General features: G+C 40.5%; 1 protein-coding gene across 14 annotated transcripts in view; it reads right to left on the bottom strand.

Annotated features, from left to right (window-relative positions):
- The window catches only part of git2a (G protein-coupled receptor kinase interacting ArfGAP 2a), a 111,572-nt gene that overhangs the window by 65,429 nt on the left and 28,322 nt on the right, over positions 1-17,821 (bottom strand). For all 14 annotated transcript variants that reach the window (XM_073065840.1, XM_073065844.1, XM_073065843.1 and 11 more), the window contains exons 2-5: positions 12,642-12,775; positions 6,594-6,706; positions 5,486-5,591; positions 1,520-1,606 (exon numbers count right to left, since the gene is read on the bottom strand). In XM_073065840.1, the coding sequence (XP_072921941.1) occupies positions 1,520-1,606; positions 5,486-5,591; positions 6,594-6,706; positions 12,642-12,775 (440 nt within the window). The remainder of the gene's footprint in view (positions 1-1,519; positions 1,607-5,485; positions 5,592-6,593; positions 6,707-12,641; positions 12,776-17,821) is intronic.

The raw sequence follows: 17,821 nt of genomic DNA, 5'->3' as shown, positions 1-17,821 counted from the left end.
AACAGGAGTCAGAGATACTAAACAGGAGCAGGGATAGAATTTTACTCCCTTCAGTAGAAGAATTGGTCTTTTAAGTATAGAGTTTGGTGGTTTGCAATTCCTTTCTTGGTACTAACTTAGAACATTAATTGATAGTGATACTTTTAATGATGGGACTTGAATACACAAGCTCTGGACAGTTAATTGTCATATCTCTAAAATTAATAACATGATAAGTTTTCTGAACTTTTACAAGTATTTTTTCCCTTTTCATGTCCTAAACCAACATCTCATTCTCCCACCTTTGTTAATTTCAAATTGAAAACAACAGACCCTCATTAGACTGTAGCCTTTACAAACCATGTTTTAAAATAAAGAATACCATTTGAGGTTACAACAGTATGAGAAAAATGTGCCTTTCAATATTTTTTTTATTTTTCTTAGTATGATGGATGTAATTTGTCAAACATTTGACAAATTTGCAGATTACGTGAAGATTTATGGAATTGTTGTTCATGTGGAAGGGGCGGTTAAAATGAAGAAATAATGATGTTTTGGTAAAACATGTTGAAAATGGCAAATGGGGTGCATTATGGAAAAATGCCAATGAGTCTAGGACATAAAATATGAATGGCAACTCAAGAAAAATTTTGAGTTCTAGTCATGGAACCTTGAGAGTTACAGCACAGAGACATTTGGAAAATCATGCTCCAGCTTTATAAAACTTTTGCCAGACCTCAGCTGGAGGTGTCTCAAAGATATAGGGATGATGTGATAATGCTGGAGAAGTGCGGAAAAGATTCATAAGTATACAACCTTGGACAAAGCAGACAGATATGAGGAGAGACTAGAGGAATTAGGTCTATTCTTCCTGGAGCTTGCTGCTGGTTGGTGGGGGGTGATTATAGTGGAAAAGGTCATCAACATCTATCAATTAACAGAAGCATAGATTGAGTAGAATGCAAGATGCTTTCTCCATATCAGAAATAGATATTGTTTTAAGTTAAGGGGAAAAAAATCAGTGGGAATGTGTAAGTGATGGAGGGTGGGGTGGGGGGGGGGGGGAGGAAAAGGAGGGAAATCTTCTTTCCAGAGAGTGGTAACTACCTGAAATACACTGACTGAGAGAGTGGTTGAAGCTGGATCGCTGATAGCATTAAGTGTGTAGAGCAGGGTTTCCCAGACTTTTTTTAATGCCACAGAGCCCATTAACTGGGGGGTCCATGGAGCTCAAGTTGGGAACCTTTGGTCTAGAAATGACCATTTAGGCATAGATGGCTAAGGACCAGGTGCAGGACAATGGGGGCACCTACTGATCGTGTTGATGGGGTAGGCCGAATAGTCTGCTTTCGTGCTGCATGATTCAATGGCTCAAACATCAAATGCTAAATAAACTATTAAATACCAGATGCACTAGTGGCATAATAAAACAAGACAATGATGGAAATGTTCAGTCGGTTAGTGGGAAGAGAAACAAAATTAACATGTCAGATCAAAGACCCAATAACAGTAACTAAAAATGGTGTCACTGAACACTTACAGGATGAAAGAAATTTGCTTGTGCTCCTAAGGAGAGCAGTCTTAGGCAGGTCTCCAAATTCCCTGTCCGTACGCTTGAGTGCAATTGCTGAAATATAACAAAAAAACACTGCAGTAACAGGCGTTGCAGCTGGAAACATATGAACTGCTTAATTGTAAAAGAAAAACAAACAGTAAACCTAAAGTATATACCACTGACTGTTTTTTGGTTACTTATGTAATTTAATCCTGCCAATCAAATGGGAAACACCTGCCCGATTTATAATGAGCTCCTTTTACAATGCAATTCAAAAATACTTCGCAGAAGACTACTTCAGATTCAACTCCACATATCAAATTGTGGAAATAACTTTAATCCATTATTGCCAAGTATGGAAATGTCTCATTTATAGGATAACTCAAGTACAGATTACTTTAAAAATCCACTTTAATATAATCATTTGCACAATTTTGCACAGATAATGGAAGAACTAAAAGATCAGAGTTTTCTATTATCAAATTAACACCTGCAAGTTTCTTTGCCTTGTTATTCATTCTTTGTTTATTGTTTATCTCCTCTCTATTTAATAGAAATTATGAACACACCATTAGGCTGTACTTCCCTGACAATGTACATGAAACATATCACAAGTCAACATGTTTATGATAACTACATTTTCATTTTGTAGATTTGAAATCACACGGAGTTGCAAGCACTGTACTTACTTCCCTTTCACTGTCCGTCCTATTTAAAAAATATGCTTTAATAATTTTCTACATTATTCTCACACACTCCCAAAGTATTTCATTGGCAGCATATTATTTGCAAAGTGATGAGATTGTGAAGGTCATCATATGCTTTGAAAATCTCTTTCATCCTTATCGTGGGCAATATATTAAATTAGAGATTTTTCCTCATTTGTAAAGACCATCCTTTGAGTTAATTTATCATGAAAGCAATCTTATACCAAATGGCACAAAAAAAATGTGAAAGATGTCCAATTCTCCCAAAACAACAGAAATGCATGATTTATCCATGCAGGAATGTCTCAACTGTGATTCCACATTTACATCTAACCATAGATGCTTCAAACAACTTTAATACCTCAAATAGAAGTGATAAGGTAAAACAAATGCCAGTGTTTCTTGGCTTGATAAATTTCTCCTGAAAGTATGTGCAAGCTTATGCATGTGCTTAAGTATCAAGTTAAGAACAAATCAGTCATAGCTATAATTTCTTGAGCAATATTTAAGTCTAGACATGAAAACAACATTTTTTGTTAGCTTTCCTTGCACAATTATTTTCAGGAGCAAAGCAAAATGTTTACAAAGGATAAACTTTTTTGAAAGCTCAAAATTATCTCACCAGATATGGTGGAAGAATTTTGACTGGACTGTGAAGTTAGAGATCATGCAGGAGGAAAAAAAGATCGGACAGATGTGATGCAGAAACTTAATAACCTCACTGTTCTCTTTTCTGCTATTAACCACCATCGCCAGAGGCCAAGGTTGATGCAACAGAGGTGTGCCCTCTGAGACAGTCATTTCACTTTCTCCTTGGCCTCCCACATTACCCCACTCCTCACCCCAAGCCACTGTTCCATGATCACACTCAGTAAACAATTAATATTGACAGTAACAATCATATTACATTTGCCTCTCTTTTTGCAGCCTATTATTCACATGTATCTGGAAAGAGATGTCTCTTTACCTAAATTCCAACTGCTGGGAGTTAGGATACTCTGGCGTAAAAATATTCATTTTGTAATTAAACTCCAATAGCATAAACATTACAAATTAGAGAAAATGTCTATGTACTTGTAGTGGGAAAGAAACTAATAATTTCCATTTTATGCACTCTTACACATGGCTTTATTTCAAAGATTCAAGTCACAAAATGAACTGTGTTTTCATGTAACATCTGTCTACTAGCCTGTCAGGACAGGTATCTATATGATACATTTGCTGATATAAATTCCCTTCATCATCAACTCACTAAACATCAAAGCAACACAAAAAGCATAGAGAGAAGCATTATAATTACTAATAAAACTAATTCTTCTAAATTTCAATGTTGTCTCCTGCTTCACAGGTCTAATACAATAAAACTATAGCCCAATTTCACATTCACCATTGATCCCTCAACCAGCTTAAAACTGTGTATATTAACTTCCATGAGACCTGAAGGTCCAAGAGACATCCCCATTTAATTTCTCTCCAAATTTCAGTCTTAACTTAATGCTTTGCCTTGAAACATAATATCAAATTTACTACCACTCTGAAGTATCTTAAGAAAGGAAATAGGTTTTTCAATTATTGGAGTTGAGAATTGCTGACAAGTTTAATATCATTTCTAATTCTCTCAAGAAAACAGAGGTGAGCATGGTCAACCACTGTCCGGTTAAAAAGAATTCCAGAACTTTGACTCAATGAAGAAAGGATGGGAGAGCATTTGTAGGTCAGGACAGCACTAAGCTTGGCAGGGATTTCACAGGCGGTGGTATTAACTGCCATCTTAATTCTTTCATATGGCAGGGGCCATGCATCTTTTTGAATTGTAACATATCTAAAAGTAACTTCATTCACTGCAACATGAATCAAACTTTTGGAGTTGAACTGGAACTATCTACTTGCAGGGTAATGAAAAGCATAAAATCAAGTAGAGCTATTGCACAACCATTTGGGTCCAGGATTCATAAGAGAATGCAGCTTCTAAGCTAGTCAAACGTCTGTCTCCTTATGGGCAATTACAGCTATTGTTAATCTTTGGTTTAAACCATGGGTTCCTAACCTTTGGTTAATGATAGGGGTCCATGGCATAAAAAATTGTTGGGAAACCCTGGCTTAAACTAAGATGACTAAAACAGTGAAAATTCTAATGCAGCTAATCTGTCTAGCATTAAACGTTTCATCATGTTTCTAAGCAGACCAGCAAATAACAACCCCTTGCTCAATGTTAGAACTTCTGACTTCAGAAAGGGGAACATGTGCCAGTCAAAATTGGTGGATTAGTGGTGGAGAGGGTCAGCAACTTTAAATTCCTGTGCTTTGCATATTAAATTACCTATCCTGAGCCCAGCACACACAGAAGTAATCACAAGGAAACAACACAAACTTCTTTACTTTCTTAAAAATGTAAAGGAAGTTCAGCTTGTCGTCACTCTAAGTTTGAAGTTACACAAATGTGCTCTTGAATGTATCGTGAGTGGTTGTATCATGATCTGGTATGGAGGTTCAGAAGCACCAGAACACAAGAAGCTGTAGAAAGTAATGGACCAGCACAACACATCACGTTCACATACCACCCCATCATTAGCAGAATCTACATGAAATGTTACATAATGAGGCAACAACTATCAAAGATCCCCAACAATCAAGCCACGCTAGTTTCTTGCAGCTATCATTTGTCAGGAGGTACAGAACCTGAAGCTTCACACCTCCAGATTCAAGAACAGCTACGATCCTTCAGCCATCCAGCTCTTGAAACAGCCTACACAATCCTAATCACTATCAGAATTTAGCAACCTTGTGACCAGCTTGCATTAAGATGGGTTTCTTTTTGTTTGAATTGTGCTCTGTCTTATAAAAATTGTGCATATATGTGCTTGTACAGGACAATATATCCAGCTTTATAAAAGATAAGGTGGGATATTTGTTAGACCAGCAGAGGAGACAATGACACTGAAATTCAATTAGTTCTGCAATTACAATTTTCATATTTGACAAAGTCAGTGAAAAACAGAAATTGCTTTCAATTCTAGTAATAACAGCATTGCAAACAGAAGGAAAGTGCTCATGCAGTGAAATTAAACTGAACAATTTGAATGCAAGACAAAGAGGTTGCAATAGCTGCATTAAAATTATTACTGCATCATCACTACAAGACACTTAAATTTAGCCATATACTCTCAGACCAAATCTACAAAGTTCTCCTTAGAAAATGCTCTATAGTCTTCTTTTAGGTAATATCTTTGCTAATGATGCTTACTTTGCTCAGGTCTTTGGCTGCAGCACTGTCATCCTCACGACATGGTAAACGATGGACGTATGCTAGCATTGAGTATTTGGCTCTGATAAAGTCTGCTTTATTGGGACTGAACAATAAAAAAAGTTAACAATTTGTTTAAGGAAGCAAGCAAGCTTTTAAACTCTACTGCATTTGAAAGTGTTGGGTATGAACAGCAAATAATACAATTAGTTATTTGGCAGATAATGTTTAATTGCGGCGTAGGTGTGTGGGGTAAGTGCATGGTGGGGGGTGGGGGGAGAAGCAGAACACATTTCTCTTTCAGACACCCAAATAGTGATGCAAGAGCAATGGCAAGAGCTGTGAGTCAAATACTACAGCCCTATGGTCCACTGAATTCATGTCAACCAATTATTTTACATCTTACAGTAATCCTGGAGCTGTAGGCTCCACCTTTAGAAAACACAGCAATTTCTGAACACAGGAGACAATTATGTACAATACATTGGTGACATAAGAGACTGCAGATGCTGGAAATCTATATTGGTTTGGTTCCACAAACAGCAGCTACAGTGGAATAGCAGCCTGTGGGTTTCTGAGGGATGGTGATGCAAGCAGGATGACTGGCTGGCCAGCTGGGTAGGGGAGTTCTGCATTGGTGTGAACATGAAGAAAAGAGATTGGGGAAAGTAAAGAGAAAGCAGATGAAGAGAATAAAGAACATACATGTGCTGGGATGCACTGGGTATGATTAGTTAAAATGTTGGACAGGACTGAAATAAGGAGGGAAGTAGTGGAGGAGCAGTGAAAGAATTAAAAACGGTAGACTAATATTAAGGAAAAAAGCATGTTAGGATGGTCGTACCTAACTGGCATTCAGATCGTGCAAATTGGTAGATTAAATATGTTATATTCTTTAGCTGAGGATAAAGGATTCAAAGCCAAGAAAGAACTACAGGCAAACAAGAATAATGTCTCCAGTTCTATGTAAATTTGTTGAAGACAGTTTGTAAAAGTGTGCACAAAAGTGCTCACATTTTCTGATTCACTGGACAATCACTGCTAAATCTATCTGTCTTGTTGATATGATTGTCTATAAAATACATGTTCCAAGTGGAAGCATACTCACTGTACTTTATCCTGAGGGCTGGCCTTGCGCTTTCCACTTGCTGTAGATGTAGGATCCAGCAAGGAGTGCTCCCAGATTGAATTTGCACCATTGCCAACAAGGGTTTGCACCATCTGAAATTTTTAAAATATTGTTTTAAAAGTTTGGGTTATGCTTTGGTTTTAGAACTCAGACAACTGATGTGGCTTCTGCCTTAAACATTGCTTTCTTTCTGAAGACTTAAAAATTTAATCAGATTGTTTAGGAAAACATCCCAAACAGAACCTAAACTAACTCACGAAGAAATGATCTGTCAAGACACAAGTGCAATATGTACAACAAATGGGAAGATTTACAAGTAAACACAGAAATAAGCACTTTTTGTTAAAAGGCAACACAAGTGAATCTGCAGATGCTGGAAATAAATAAAAACACAAAATGCTGGCAGAACTCAGCAGGCCAGACAGCATCTATGGGAGGAGGTAGTGACGACGTTTCGGGCCGAAACCCTTCACCCTCCCGATGAAGGGTTTTGGCCCGAAACGTCGTCACTACCTCCTCCCATAGATGCTGTCTAGATAGATAGATAGATAGATACTTTATTCATCCCCATGGGGAAATTCAACTTTTTTTCCAATGTCCCATACACTTGTTGTAGCAAAACTAATTACATACAATACTTAACTCAGTAAAAAAAAATATGATATGCATCTAAATCACTATCTCAAAAAGCATTAATAATAGCTTTTAAAAAGTTCTTAAGTCCTTGCGGTAGAATTGTAAAGCCTAATGGCATTGGGGAGTATTGACCTCTTCATCCTGTCTGAGGAGCATTGCATCAATAGTAACCTGTCGCTGAAACTGCTTCTCTGTCTCTGGATGGTGCTATGTAGAGGATGTTCAGAGTTATCCATAATTGACCGTAGCCTACTCAGCGCCCTTCGCTCAGCTACCGATGTTAAACTCTCCTGAGTTCTGCCAGCATTTTGTGTTTTTACTTTTTGTTAAAAATTCCTTTTGCAAATGTAATTAAGAACCACAGCAATGAGACAATCTGCAGTTTAAAGCCCTGTAAATGTCTATAAAGCAAGATGAAAATATCTAGAATACTCAATCTTGGAATCATCAAATCATTATCAATGTGCGCACACAAGTTAAAATATTGTCATCCTCAAATGAAATGAAGGCCGGCATTGCAAGCACTTTCATTTCTATCAAATAACCTTAGTACCCTAAATAGTAGGAAAGTAAAAGGAAACTTATTGCAGTTTAAATTAAGTTTGCTTATTTTTCTTGGATTCCTTCTTTTATGATCTTTGTCTATCCATTTCTATGTCTCATTTTAACCTTTAAAGTTACAGTGATATCCAAGAGACGTGCAAACTTTACTTCATGCTTCTATTAATTATTAAGCGTTTAACCACCTGAAATGTTTGTTTTTCTTTAAATGGCAAAAATGAAAACATTAAAAACTACTAGAATGGACATTTGGGATTCCAAAGCCCTTGAATCGATATGACTCCACAATAATATCAGACGTCAGCCTTATGACATAACATCTCCTGCTATAGTTGCAATTTTAACCCATACAAATGAGATAATAATCTCAAAAAAAAAGCTGACCAACCTTTCACCTTTGCCTAGAAGTGGCTACCTTCCCCCCAAAAGACAGCAAAATTGGGTTGACTTGCAAATACACAATTATAATTAAAGACATGCATTGACCATTAATTAGGTACAAGACCTTTAAAACATTACAAACAAGAGATTGCAAGCCTCAAAGATGTTCACCAGCTTGTTTTTCTATTTAATCTGATCAACACAAAAAAAATCAATAAATCAACTGGGTAGCTTCAAGATTCAATTTTGTATACCACAAATGTTTTCTAGAACGCAAACCCTGATGGACTGCTTATTGTCACTGGTGATTTTAACCATGTGAACCTTTAAGTCAGTGCTCCCCAAATTCCATCAGTATGTGGACTTTGTAACGAGCGGGGAGAACGCATTGGACCTTGCATGTACCAACATCCCCGCCACGTACCGGGCAGAGCCCCGCCCCCACCTTGGTTACTCAGACCACACCTCTGTTATGCTAATCCCAGCATACAGAGCTCGTCAGGCACTCCAGACCAGTTCAGAAGCAGGTGAAAACCTGGCCAGCAGGAGCCATCTCTGCTCTTCAAAACTGCTTTGAGCACACTGACTGGCACATGTTCAGGGAGGCTGCAACTGATGGCGACTCTACCAACTTAGAGGAGTACACAGCATCAGTGACCAGCTACATCAGCAAGTGCATTGATGATGTCACTTTGTCCAAGATCATCACTATACGCACTAACCAGAAGCCATGGATGACTGTGGAAGTGCGTGCGCTACTAAGGACCCGCGACTCCACCTTCAGAGCAGGCGACAAGGCAGCCCTAACAACAGCGAGGGCCAAACTGTCCCGAGCCATCAGAGGGGCAAAGCGTGCACATGCCCAGCTAATCCACAGTTACTTCCAGGACAGCAGCAACACGCGGCACATGTGGAAGGGCATCCAGGCCATCACCAATTACAAGACAACATCACCTGACTGTGCAGGTGATGCGTCCCTCCCAGATGCGCAGAATAACTTCTACGCCTGTTTTGAGGTGGAAAATGACTTGGTGGCGAGGAAGTCCACCCCTCCTACAAATGACCAGGTGCTGTGTTTCACCGTGGCCAATGTGAAAAGAACCCTGTGCAGGGTCAACCCACGGAAGGCTGCTGGACCAGACAACATCCCCGGCAGAGTGCTCAGAGGATGTGCAGATGGATGTTCTCACTGACATCTTCAACATCTCCCTGAGCAGCGCCACCATTCCAACGTGCTTCAAGGACACCACCATCATCCCTGTGCCGAAGAAGTCTTCAGTGTCCTGCCTAAATGACTACCGTCCCGTTGCACTCACATCCATCATCATGAAGTGTTTCGAGAAGCTCATCATGAGGCATATCAAGTCCCTGCTGCCCACCTCACTGGACCCCCTGCAGTTTCGTACCGTCCCAATCGCTCAACAGATGATGCCATTGCCATCACCCTCCACCTGGCCCTAACCCACCTGGACAAAAAAGACACATACGTTCAGATGCTGTTCATAGACTTTAGTTCAGCATTCAACACAATCATCCCTCAGAAACTGATTGGAAAGCTGAGCCTACTGGGCTGAACACCTCCCTCTGCAACTGGATCCTAGACTTCCTGACTGGGAGACCTCAGTCAGTCTGGATTGGGAGCAGCATCTCCAACACCATCACACTGAACACAGAGGCCCCCCAGGACTGTGTGCTCAGTCCACTGCTGTTCACTCTGCTGACCCACGACTGTGATGCAACACACAGCTCAAACCACATCATCAAGTTCACCGTGGTGGGTCTCATCAGTAAAAATGACGAGTCAGCTTACAGGGAGGAGGTGCAGCAGCTAACGGACTGGTGCAGAGCCAACAACCTGTCTCTGAATGTGAACAAAACAAAAGAGATGGTTGTTGACTTCAAGAGGGCACAGAGTGACCACTCCCCGCTGAACATCGACAGCTCCTCGGTAGAGATTGTTAAGAGCACCAAATTTCTTGGTGTTCACCTGGCAGAGAATCTCACCTGGTCCCTCAACACCAGCTCCATAGCAAAGAAAGCCCAGCAGCATCTCTACATTCTGCGAAGGCTGAGGAAAGTCCATCTCCCACCACCCCCCCCATCCTCATCATATTCTACAGGGGTTGTATTGAGAGCATCCTGAGCAGCTGCATCACTGCCTGGTTTGGAAATTGCACCATCTTGGATTGCAAGACCCTGCAGCGGATAGTGAGGTCAGCTGAGAAGATCATCGGGGTCTCTCTTCCCGCCATCACAGACATTTACACTACACGCTGCATCCGCAAAGCAAGCAGCATTATGAAGGACCCCTTGCAGCCCTCATACAATCTCTTCTCCCTCCTGCTGTCTGGGAAAAGGCTCCGAAGCATTCGGGCTCTCACAACCAGATTATGTAACAGTTTCTTCCCCCAAGCTATCAGACTCCTCATTACCCAGAGCCTGGACTGACACCTCGCCCTATTGTCCTGCTTATTACTTATTGTAATGCCTGCACTGTTTTGTGCACTTTACACAGTCCTGTGTAGGTCTGTAGTCTAGTATAGTTTTAACTGTTGTTTTTTACGTAGCTCAGTCCTAGTTTTTGAACTGTGTCATGTAACACCATGGTCCTGAAAAACGTTGTCTCATTTTTACTATGTATTGTACCAGCAGTTATGGTCGAAATGACAATAAAAGTGACTTGACTTGACATTTCTATGTTTCTATATCACCCTGTATTATTGGAGATTAAGGAATGCACACATTTCTTATAGCATGAGCATACAAAACCCTTGGGTCTGAAGAAAACAAATGGTCATAAACCCAATCACACATAATCAAATCATAACTTTCAATGCTCTCAATCATTTGGCAGCTAATTTTAAAGAACTCCTGCAGTTATGAGTAATTCCTCATTGACCAAGGTGCCTACAGTGAGTTCCAGGAATTCATATGATCCAATATTCTATTTTGTACATTTCAATACAGATGACTCCCGTTTTTCGAATGTTCGCTTTACTACACCTCGCTGTTACGAAAGACCTACATTAGTTACCTGTTTTCGCTAACAGAAGAGTTTTCACTTTTACGAGAAAAGGCAGCTCGCAACCTGAGCAGCCAAGCTCCTCCCCTGGAACTGCATTCTAGCCACCACTGCTTAAACACGTGCCTGTGAGCATCTGTGCTTTATCTTGATTTATTTTGTGCATCTATTAGCAAGATGAGTTCTAAGGTATCGGAAAAGCCTAAAAGAGCTTGTAAGGGAAAAACTAGACATAATTAAGCGGTTCGGTCGTGGAGAACGAAGTAAGGACATTGTCCATGCGTTGAACTTGCTTGCATCCACCATTCGCACTATTTATACAGTAGTGAGTTTGGCTAAGGAGGCTGTGTTTGTGGAAGTTGACAAAGATGTTGTTGAAGAAGTCTTGGCATCTCATGACCAAGCAATGACAGATGAAGAGCTGATGCAATTACAAGAGGAAAGGGTAACATCGAAACAGAACGCAGTAGCGAACAGCCCGAAAGTGAAGTCGTCCAGGAACTGAACGTGAAGCAATTGCGTGAGATTTTTGCTGCAATTGACAACGCTGCAATGATTGCAGAAAAGTATGACTTTAATTTTGAAAGGGTACGTAGGCTTAGGGCAGGTTTGCAGGATGTTTTGAGTGCTTACAAAGAACTGTATGATAGAAAAATGCATGAAGCTAAGCAGTCAAGCATATCGCTGTCTTTCAAGCCATCCACATCAGCCTCAGCAGATGAACCTCGACCTTCGACATTGAGGCAGGCAGACATAGATGTCAGCGACCTGCTTGCCCTGATGGAAACACGATTATGAGATGACACCCCAGTCTCCTGTACCTCCCACCACCTCAACCTCCGATGACTCAGCCTAACACACCATCAGTGTGCTTGCTTTCTTCCAATTCCAGTAAGTGAAACTACACTATTTCTACTTTATATAGGCTGTATATTTTAATGTGTTATTTGGTATGATTTGGCAGCTTCATAGCTTAAAGGTTACTGGAGAAAGTGCTTCTGCTGAGACTGCTTCCGCTACGCTAGTAGTGCTATATAGTGAGATTATACGCTACATAGTGAGATTTTAGCTACGCTAAACAGCGCTGCAATGATTGCAGATAAGTATTTCTACTTTATATAGGCTGTGCATTAATCATATCATTCCTGCTTTTACTTGTTATTTTAGGTTTTATGTGTTATTTGGCATGATTTTGTAGGTTATTTTTTGGGTCTGGGAATGTTCACAATTTTTTCCCAGATTAATAAATGGTAATTTCTTATTCACTTCAGGACATTCCAGCTTATGAACCGTTTCATAGGAACGCTCTACCTTCGGCTAGCGGGGGAAACCTGTATCAGCATTTGTGCAGGAACTCATTCATTCTTGATTTGAACCCTTGAGACAAATCAGCTCTTAAGAGGCTACGATTACAAAGTATTTCTCACCTGCAGCAGAGTTGGAGGCCATGGTGTATGTGTCAGGTGTCGTACCTGAGAGATATGTCGACCCAAACTGCGGTGTACACTGCAGCAGTCATCACAGATCAGAACACCCCTGTTTATTGATGCCCAGCGAGGATCTAGAACAGAAAATTGGTAAATGGGTTTGTTATTGTCACGTTTACAGAAAAAAATCTTGCATTCTGTTTATACAGATCAGTTTGCTGCAATAATGTTTTGAGGTAGTACCAGATAGACCAACAACAGTGCAGAATAAAATGCTAGTTACAGAAAAAGTGCACTGTTAAGTGGTAATAAAGTGCAAGGTCATAGCCAAGTAGTTTATTGTAATGGGAAACCATTGAATCATTTTATAACAGCGGGTTATCCTTGACCCTGGTGGTACGTGCTTTCTGGCTTTGTATCCTCTACCTGTTAGGAGGGGGAAGACCTACAGTGCCTCATGGTCACATGCCTCATGGCCTATTGCCATACCAACCCGTGATGCATCTGAATAGGATGCTTTTTATGGTGCATCAATAAAACTTGTTGAGGGTCAAAAAGGACAAATTTCTTCAGCCTCCTGAAGCAGAAACACCAGTGTGCTTTCTTGGCTACAGTATTAATGCAGTCGGACCATGACAGGTTAAACATTTTAAAAAATAAGTTTAATGTACTTTATCTGTGGGTGGCAGGATGGTGTTAAGGCACTCCCTCCCTCTGCTAGCCTGCAAGTCACCCTCAAGAAAGGTGTAACACCTGCTTAGCCAACCCCTTCTCCCTCCCCATGGATCTGGGTCATGAGAGCTATTGGAGCAGATGATGCATATCACAAGTCCTGGTTAAGCAACCACTGATACCAAGCAACCAAACTCTGATGAGCATTGATAATGGCTGAAGTCACCATCGTGATCTTGTAAAGACACTGCCCAGAAGGCAGCAATATCAAACCACTTCTGTAGAAAAATTTGTCAAGAATTATCATAAAAAGACCATAATTGCCCATGTCATATGACACGGCACATATTGAACACCAGTACATATTTAAATTTCAATTTCTTAAAATCTTCAGTTTATTCTTATAATGGGGTAACACAAAAACAGTAATACAGCCACCTTCCCAGGCCTCAATTTCAACTATAAAAATGGCAAAAGTCTCAAAGTTCACTATAGCATTATATTCTTGTAATGGCATGATGCAATTTCCCTGAAAATGCAACCTGCCAAAGCTGTTTCACTTTTGTGCTATGTTTCCCCAAAAACACAAGCACCAATCACAAGTTAAACTGGAAGCCTTATTGCAATGTTCAGATTTGTAAATGACAGAAAGACAGGACTGCTGAGGACATTGTAGAGAAAAGAGGGCAAATCAAAACCTTCACATGCATCCTCCAGTTGTAAAGTTTCCATCTCAGTCATAATTTAAGCATCCAGTCTAAAATCCAACATGCATCTCGTGTGGTGTTTAAATCACTGCCTTTGGTAAAAATCCAAAACACTTTTCACTCTTGGTAAGAATACATTTTAAAAGGGTCACAATTTATTTTTATTTGTGAAATGCTTCTCCTGCTAAGTATCAAAATTTGGATTTTTAAAGTTATAATGCAACATTTTGAAATTGAATAAATCCCTTGGTTTTGCTCCTTTGGAATTTTGAGTTTAAATTTATATTGCTTTTAAACCACAAAACTTGGCTTGGCAATGTTAAGCAGAAATATGTAATTTCCTTTTGTAGCATCACTTTGATCTACTCCAGTCTCATTCGTTCTCAACGAGATCTCGTATATTGTCTCCAAGGTGCTGTACTACAAGAGATTTGAGAAGTTTTTGTACTGACTTGTGTTTACAGATCATGGTGAAGCCAGCAGTATCAATAGCAAAATAGGCACAACTTTGATTTTTTTAAAAAACTTTCCATACCCACTAGTGAAATGATTATTGCTGGCAACCATTATCAAAATTTTGATTGGGGCAAATATTAGTCAAAATTTAAGTCAAGTCTAGTCAAGCACATTTAAAAACAACCCATGTTGACCAAAGTGTTGTACAAACCATAACAGGTAGCTAAAATCACAACAGCAAAGGCGCAGTCACCCCGAACTTAAATTTGGATCACAGGACAGCCAGGAGCCCCAAGTCAACTGACCTGAGAGACCTGGAACTAGAATAAGGGGTTAGAGTTGAATTGAATTTCGGTTTATTGTCATTTAGAAACCACAACTGCAATGCAATTAAAAAATGAAACAACGCTCCTCTAGAACGATATCACAAAAGCACACGACAAAACAGATTACACCAGAAAATCCACATAATGTTTGGCAATCCCCAAATCCAGAGTCCAGAGAGGCTGCTGCATATTAATAACACGCTACCATCTTAGCGCGTTCCCCGGAAAGGAGTACCAAATCCACCAGACAAAACAAGACTACCCAGGCACACTAAGTCAGGAGACCAACAAACCAAAAACTAAAGCTACAAGACCTACACAAAACCACAGTTACAACCTATAGTTACAAAAGTGCAAACAATACCATAATTGAATTTAAAAAAACTGACCATGGGCACAGTGAAAATAGTCCAAAGATGTTCAAAGACTATAAGTTTGAAAGAAACCACCACACAGTTTCCACAAGTCCTCAGGGTCCCGACAGACTCGTCATCCCACACAGGCGGCAGAAGGGAATATCCCCGCTATGGACTTCCACAGCACCGCCAGACTCAGCCTCGCAGACGCAGCACACAGTGAAAGCGCCCTGACCGCAGCGGACTCCGAGTCCGTCAAACCTCCGAGCCTCCGACCATTCCCTCCGGCACAGCTTCTTTGAGCACCATCCTCTGCCAAGCGTACTACGATGCCCCTGCCACCGGCAATGCAACCCCGAGGACTGGGGGCCTGTTCTTTCCAGCAGAGACCCGGACTTCACAACAGCAGCAGCAACAAAGAAGGCTGTCCTGGAGATTTCCAGATGTTCCTCAATGCTCCCACATCCGTTTTTCATCAGATTAGGATTGTGCACGGCACCCCGCTTGACAAATAACAGATATCAACTCTGGAGAGGCCGCAGCAAACTGTGTTGCGCCACCAGCCCATTTAGGACTTTATAAACAAAGAGGAGAACCCTAAAATCAATTCTAAACCGTACTGGTAGCCAGTGGAGAGGGGCCAGAATAGAAGTAATATGGTCCCTCTTCCGGGCACCTGTCACCTTTTTAAAGACAAAAGGCAAAGTTTTTTCCTCACACCCTTTATCAATCACATTGATTTTTTTTTCCAAATTCAAAAGCCGATAATTTGTTTTTTGTTATTAGTTCTTATGTTACAGAGCACCCACGACTTAAATTGTTATGCAAATTTATGCATGAAATAGAATATTTTAGGGCCCAGCATCAATTCCAATTACGTACCTATCTCCAGATCGTACATGAATTGGGCCAGATGTCACTTGAAGATCACTCTGCTTTCCCAATAAAAGAAATCATTTTGGTAAGTCATGATTGCAGGGAAAAATTGTACAGTCGTCTCCAAACAATCTTATTTACTTAAGAGATACAGCATAGTAACAGGCCCTTACAGCCCAATGAGTTTGCGCCTACCAAATAGACTCATGTGACCAATTACCTACTAACTTGCAGTCTTTGAAATGTGCGAGGAAACCAGAGCTCCTGGAGGAAGCCAATGGGAAAACATACAAACTCTTTACAGATCGCAATGGCTATTAAACCTGGGTTGCTGGCACTGAAATAGCATTGCACTAACCACTGAAACACAATGGCACAACAGCAAACTTGAGTTGATATTTTCTAATAGAAATTGAGGGCTAGGAAGGTTATTATATTCATACTCTCTTGTCATCATGTCCCAAAACAGCTAAAGTTGCAAGAAATGGAATTTTAACTAAAACTAGATATTCTTACTTTTTGATGCAATTAAACAATTACATTGCTGGTCACAAACTGAATTCAAGCTTAGATTTTGCTTTCAATTTTCATTCAAACTATCAGCATCTGGATTTAAAGTGTACTTTGTAATATCAGAAGTTCTGGCCAATGTGGCTCACAAGAATGAACATACAGTACAGGATACTGCAGGAGTTTAAAGCCCAAGCAGGAAGCTGAACAGGAAATCCATGCACAACTTCTAATAAAAATGTACATTTCAATTCCTGCTACAAATCTTTAGTTACCCTAATGCATACTATTTTCACCAGTCGGATGAGTGGAAACAAGTAACTCAGTTTACAAAAGTAAAAAGGCTAATAACAAGACAGAGATAAGGTTGGAAAATGCAAATTAATTAAAAAACAGATTTTGTTATTATTCATATTTTAAAAAATCCCAGGACACAGCTTTCTTTTCCAAGACATCAACGATGTCGTCCTCCTTTAAGGAGGACACCGCTTTCCCTCCCTCTACTATGCTGCCCTCTCCTCTATTTCCCATATATCTACACTCACCCCATCTTCACACTGCCATAACAATGGCCACAACTCTCGTCCTTACCTACCATCCTATGGGCCTCCACATCCAACACATCATCCTTCACAACTTCCACCATCTCCAACTGGATTCCACGTATTTATCTTTACCTTCACCACCCCCCCCCCCCCACTTTCTGCAGGAATCACTACCTCCGTGATTTCCTTGTCCATTCATCCCTCCCCACTAATCTCCCTCCAGGCACTTATCCCGCAAGTGGCCCATGTACACCTGCCCATACACCTCCTCACGTCTATTCAAGCCCCCAGACAATTGTTCCCCAGGTGAGGCAACACTTCATCTGTGAATCTGCTGGGGTTGTCTATTATGTCTGGTGCTCCTGATGTAACTTCTTCTACATTGGTGAGACCTGTCATAAGTTGGTGGACTGCTTTGTTGAGCATCTCTGCACCATCCGCCACAAGCTGGACTTCCTGGTGATCAAACATTTTAATTCCGATTCCCGTTCCACCGTATTAATCCGTAACCTCATCTTGTGCTAAGACGAGGCCACCCTCAGGATGGCAGAGCAACACTTTATCTGGGTAGCCTCCAACCTGATGGTATGAATATATATTTCTCTTTTCAGTAAGCAAATCCCACCCCTCCCCACTCTGACCTTCCACTTCTCACCTGCCCATTACTTCCCCCGGGCCTCCTCCTCCTCTCCTCCCTTCCTATTGTCCACTCCTTTCCTTTCAGCTTCTTTC

The sequence above is a fragment of the Hemitrygon akajei genome, chromosome 14 (genome assembly GCF_048418815.1).
Source record: "Hemitrygon akajei chromosome 14, sHemAka1.3, whole genome shotgun sequence".
Lineage (NCBI taxonomy): Eukaryota > Metazoa > Chordata > Chondrichthyes > Myliobatiformes > Dasyatidae > Hemitrygon > Hemitrygon akajei.
This window is presented reverse-complemented; position numbering and strand designations above follow the sequence as displayed.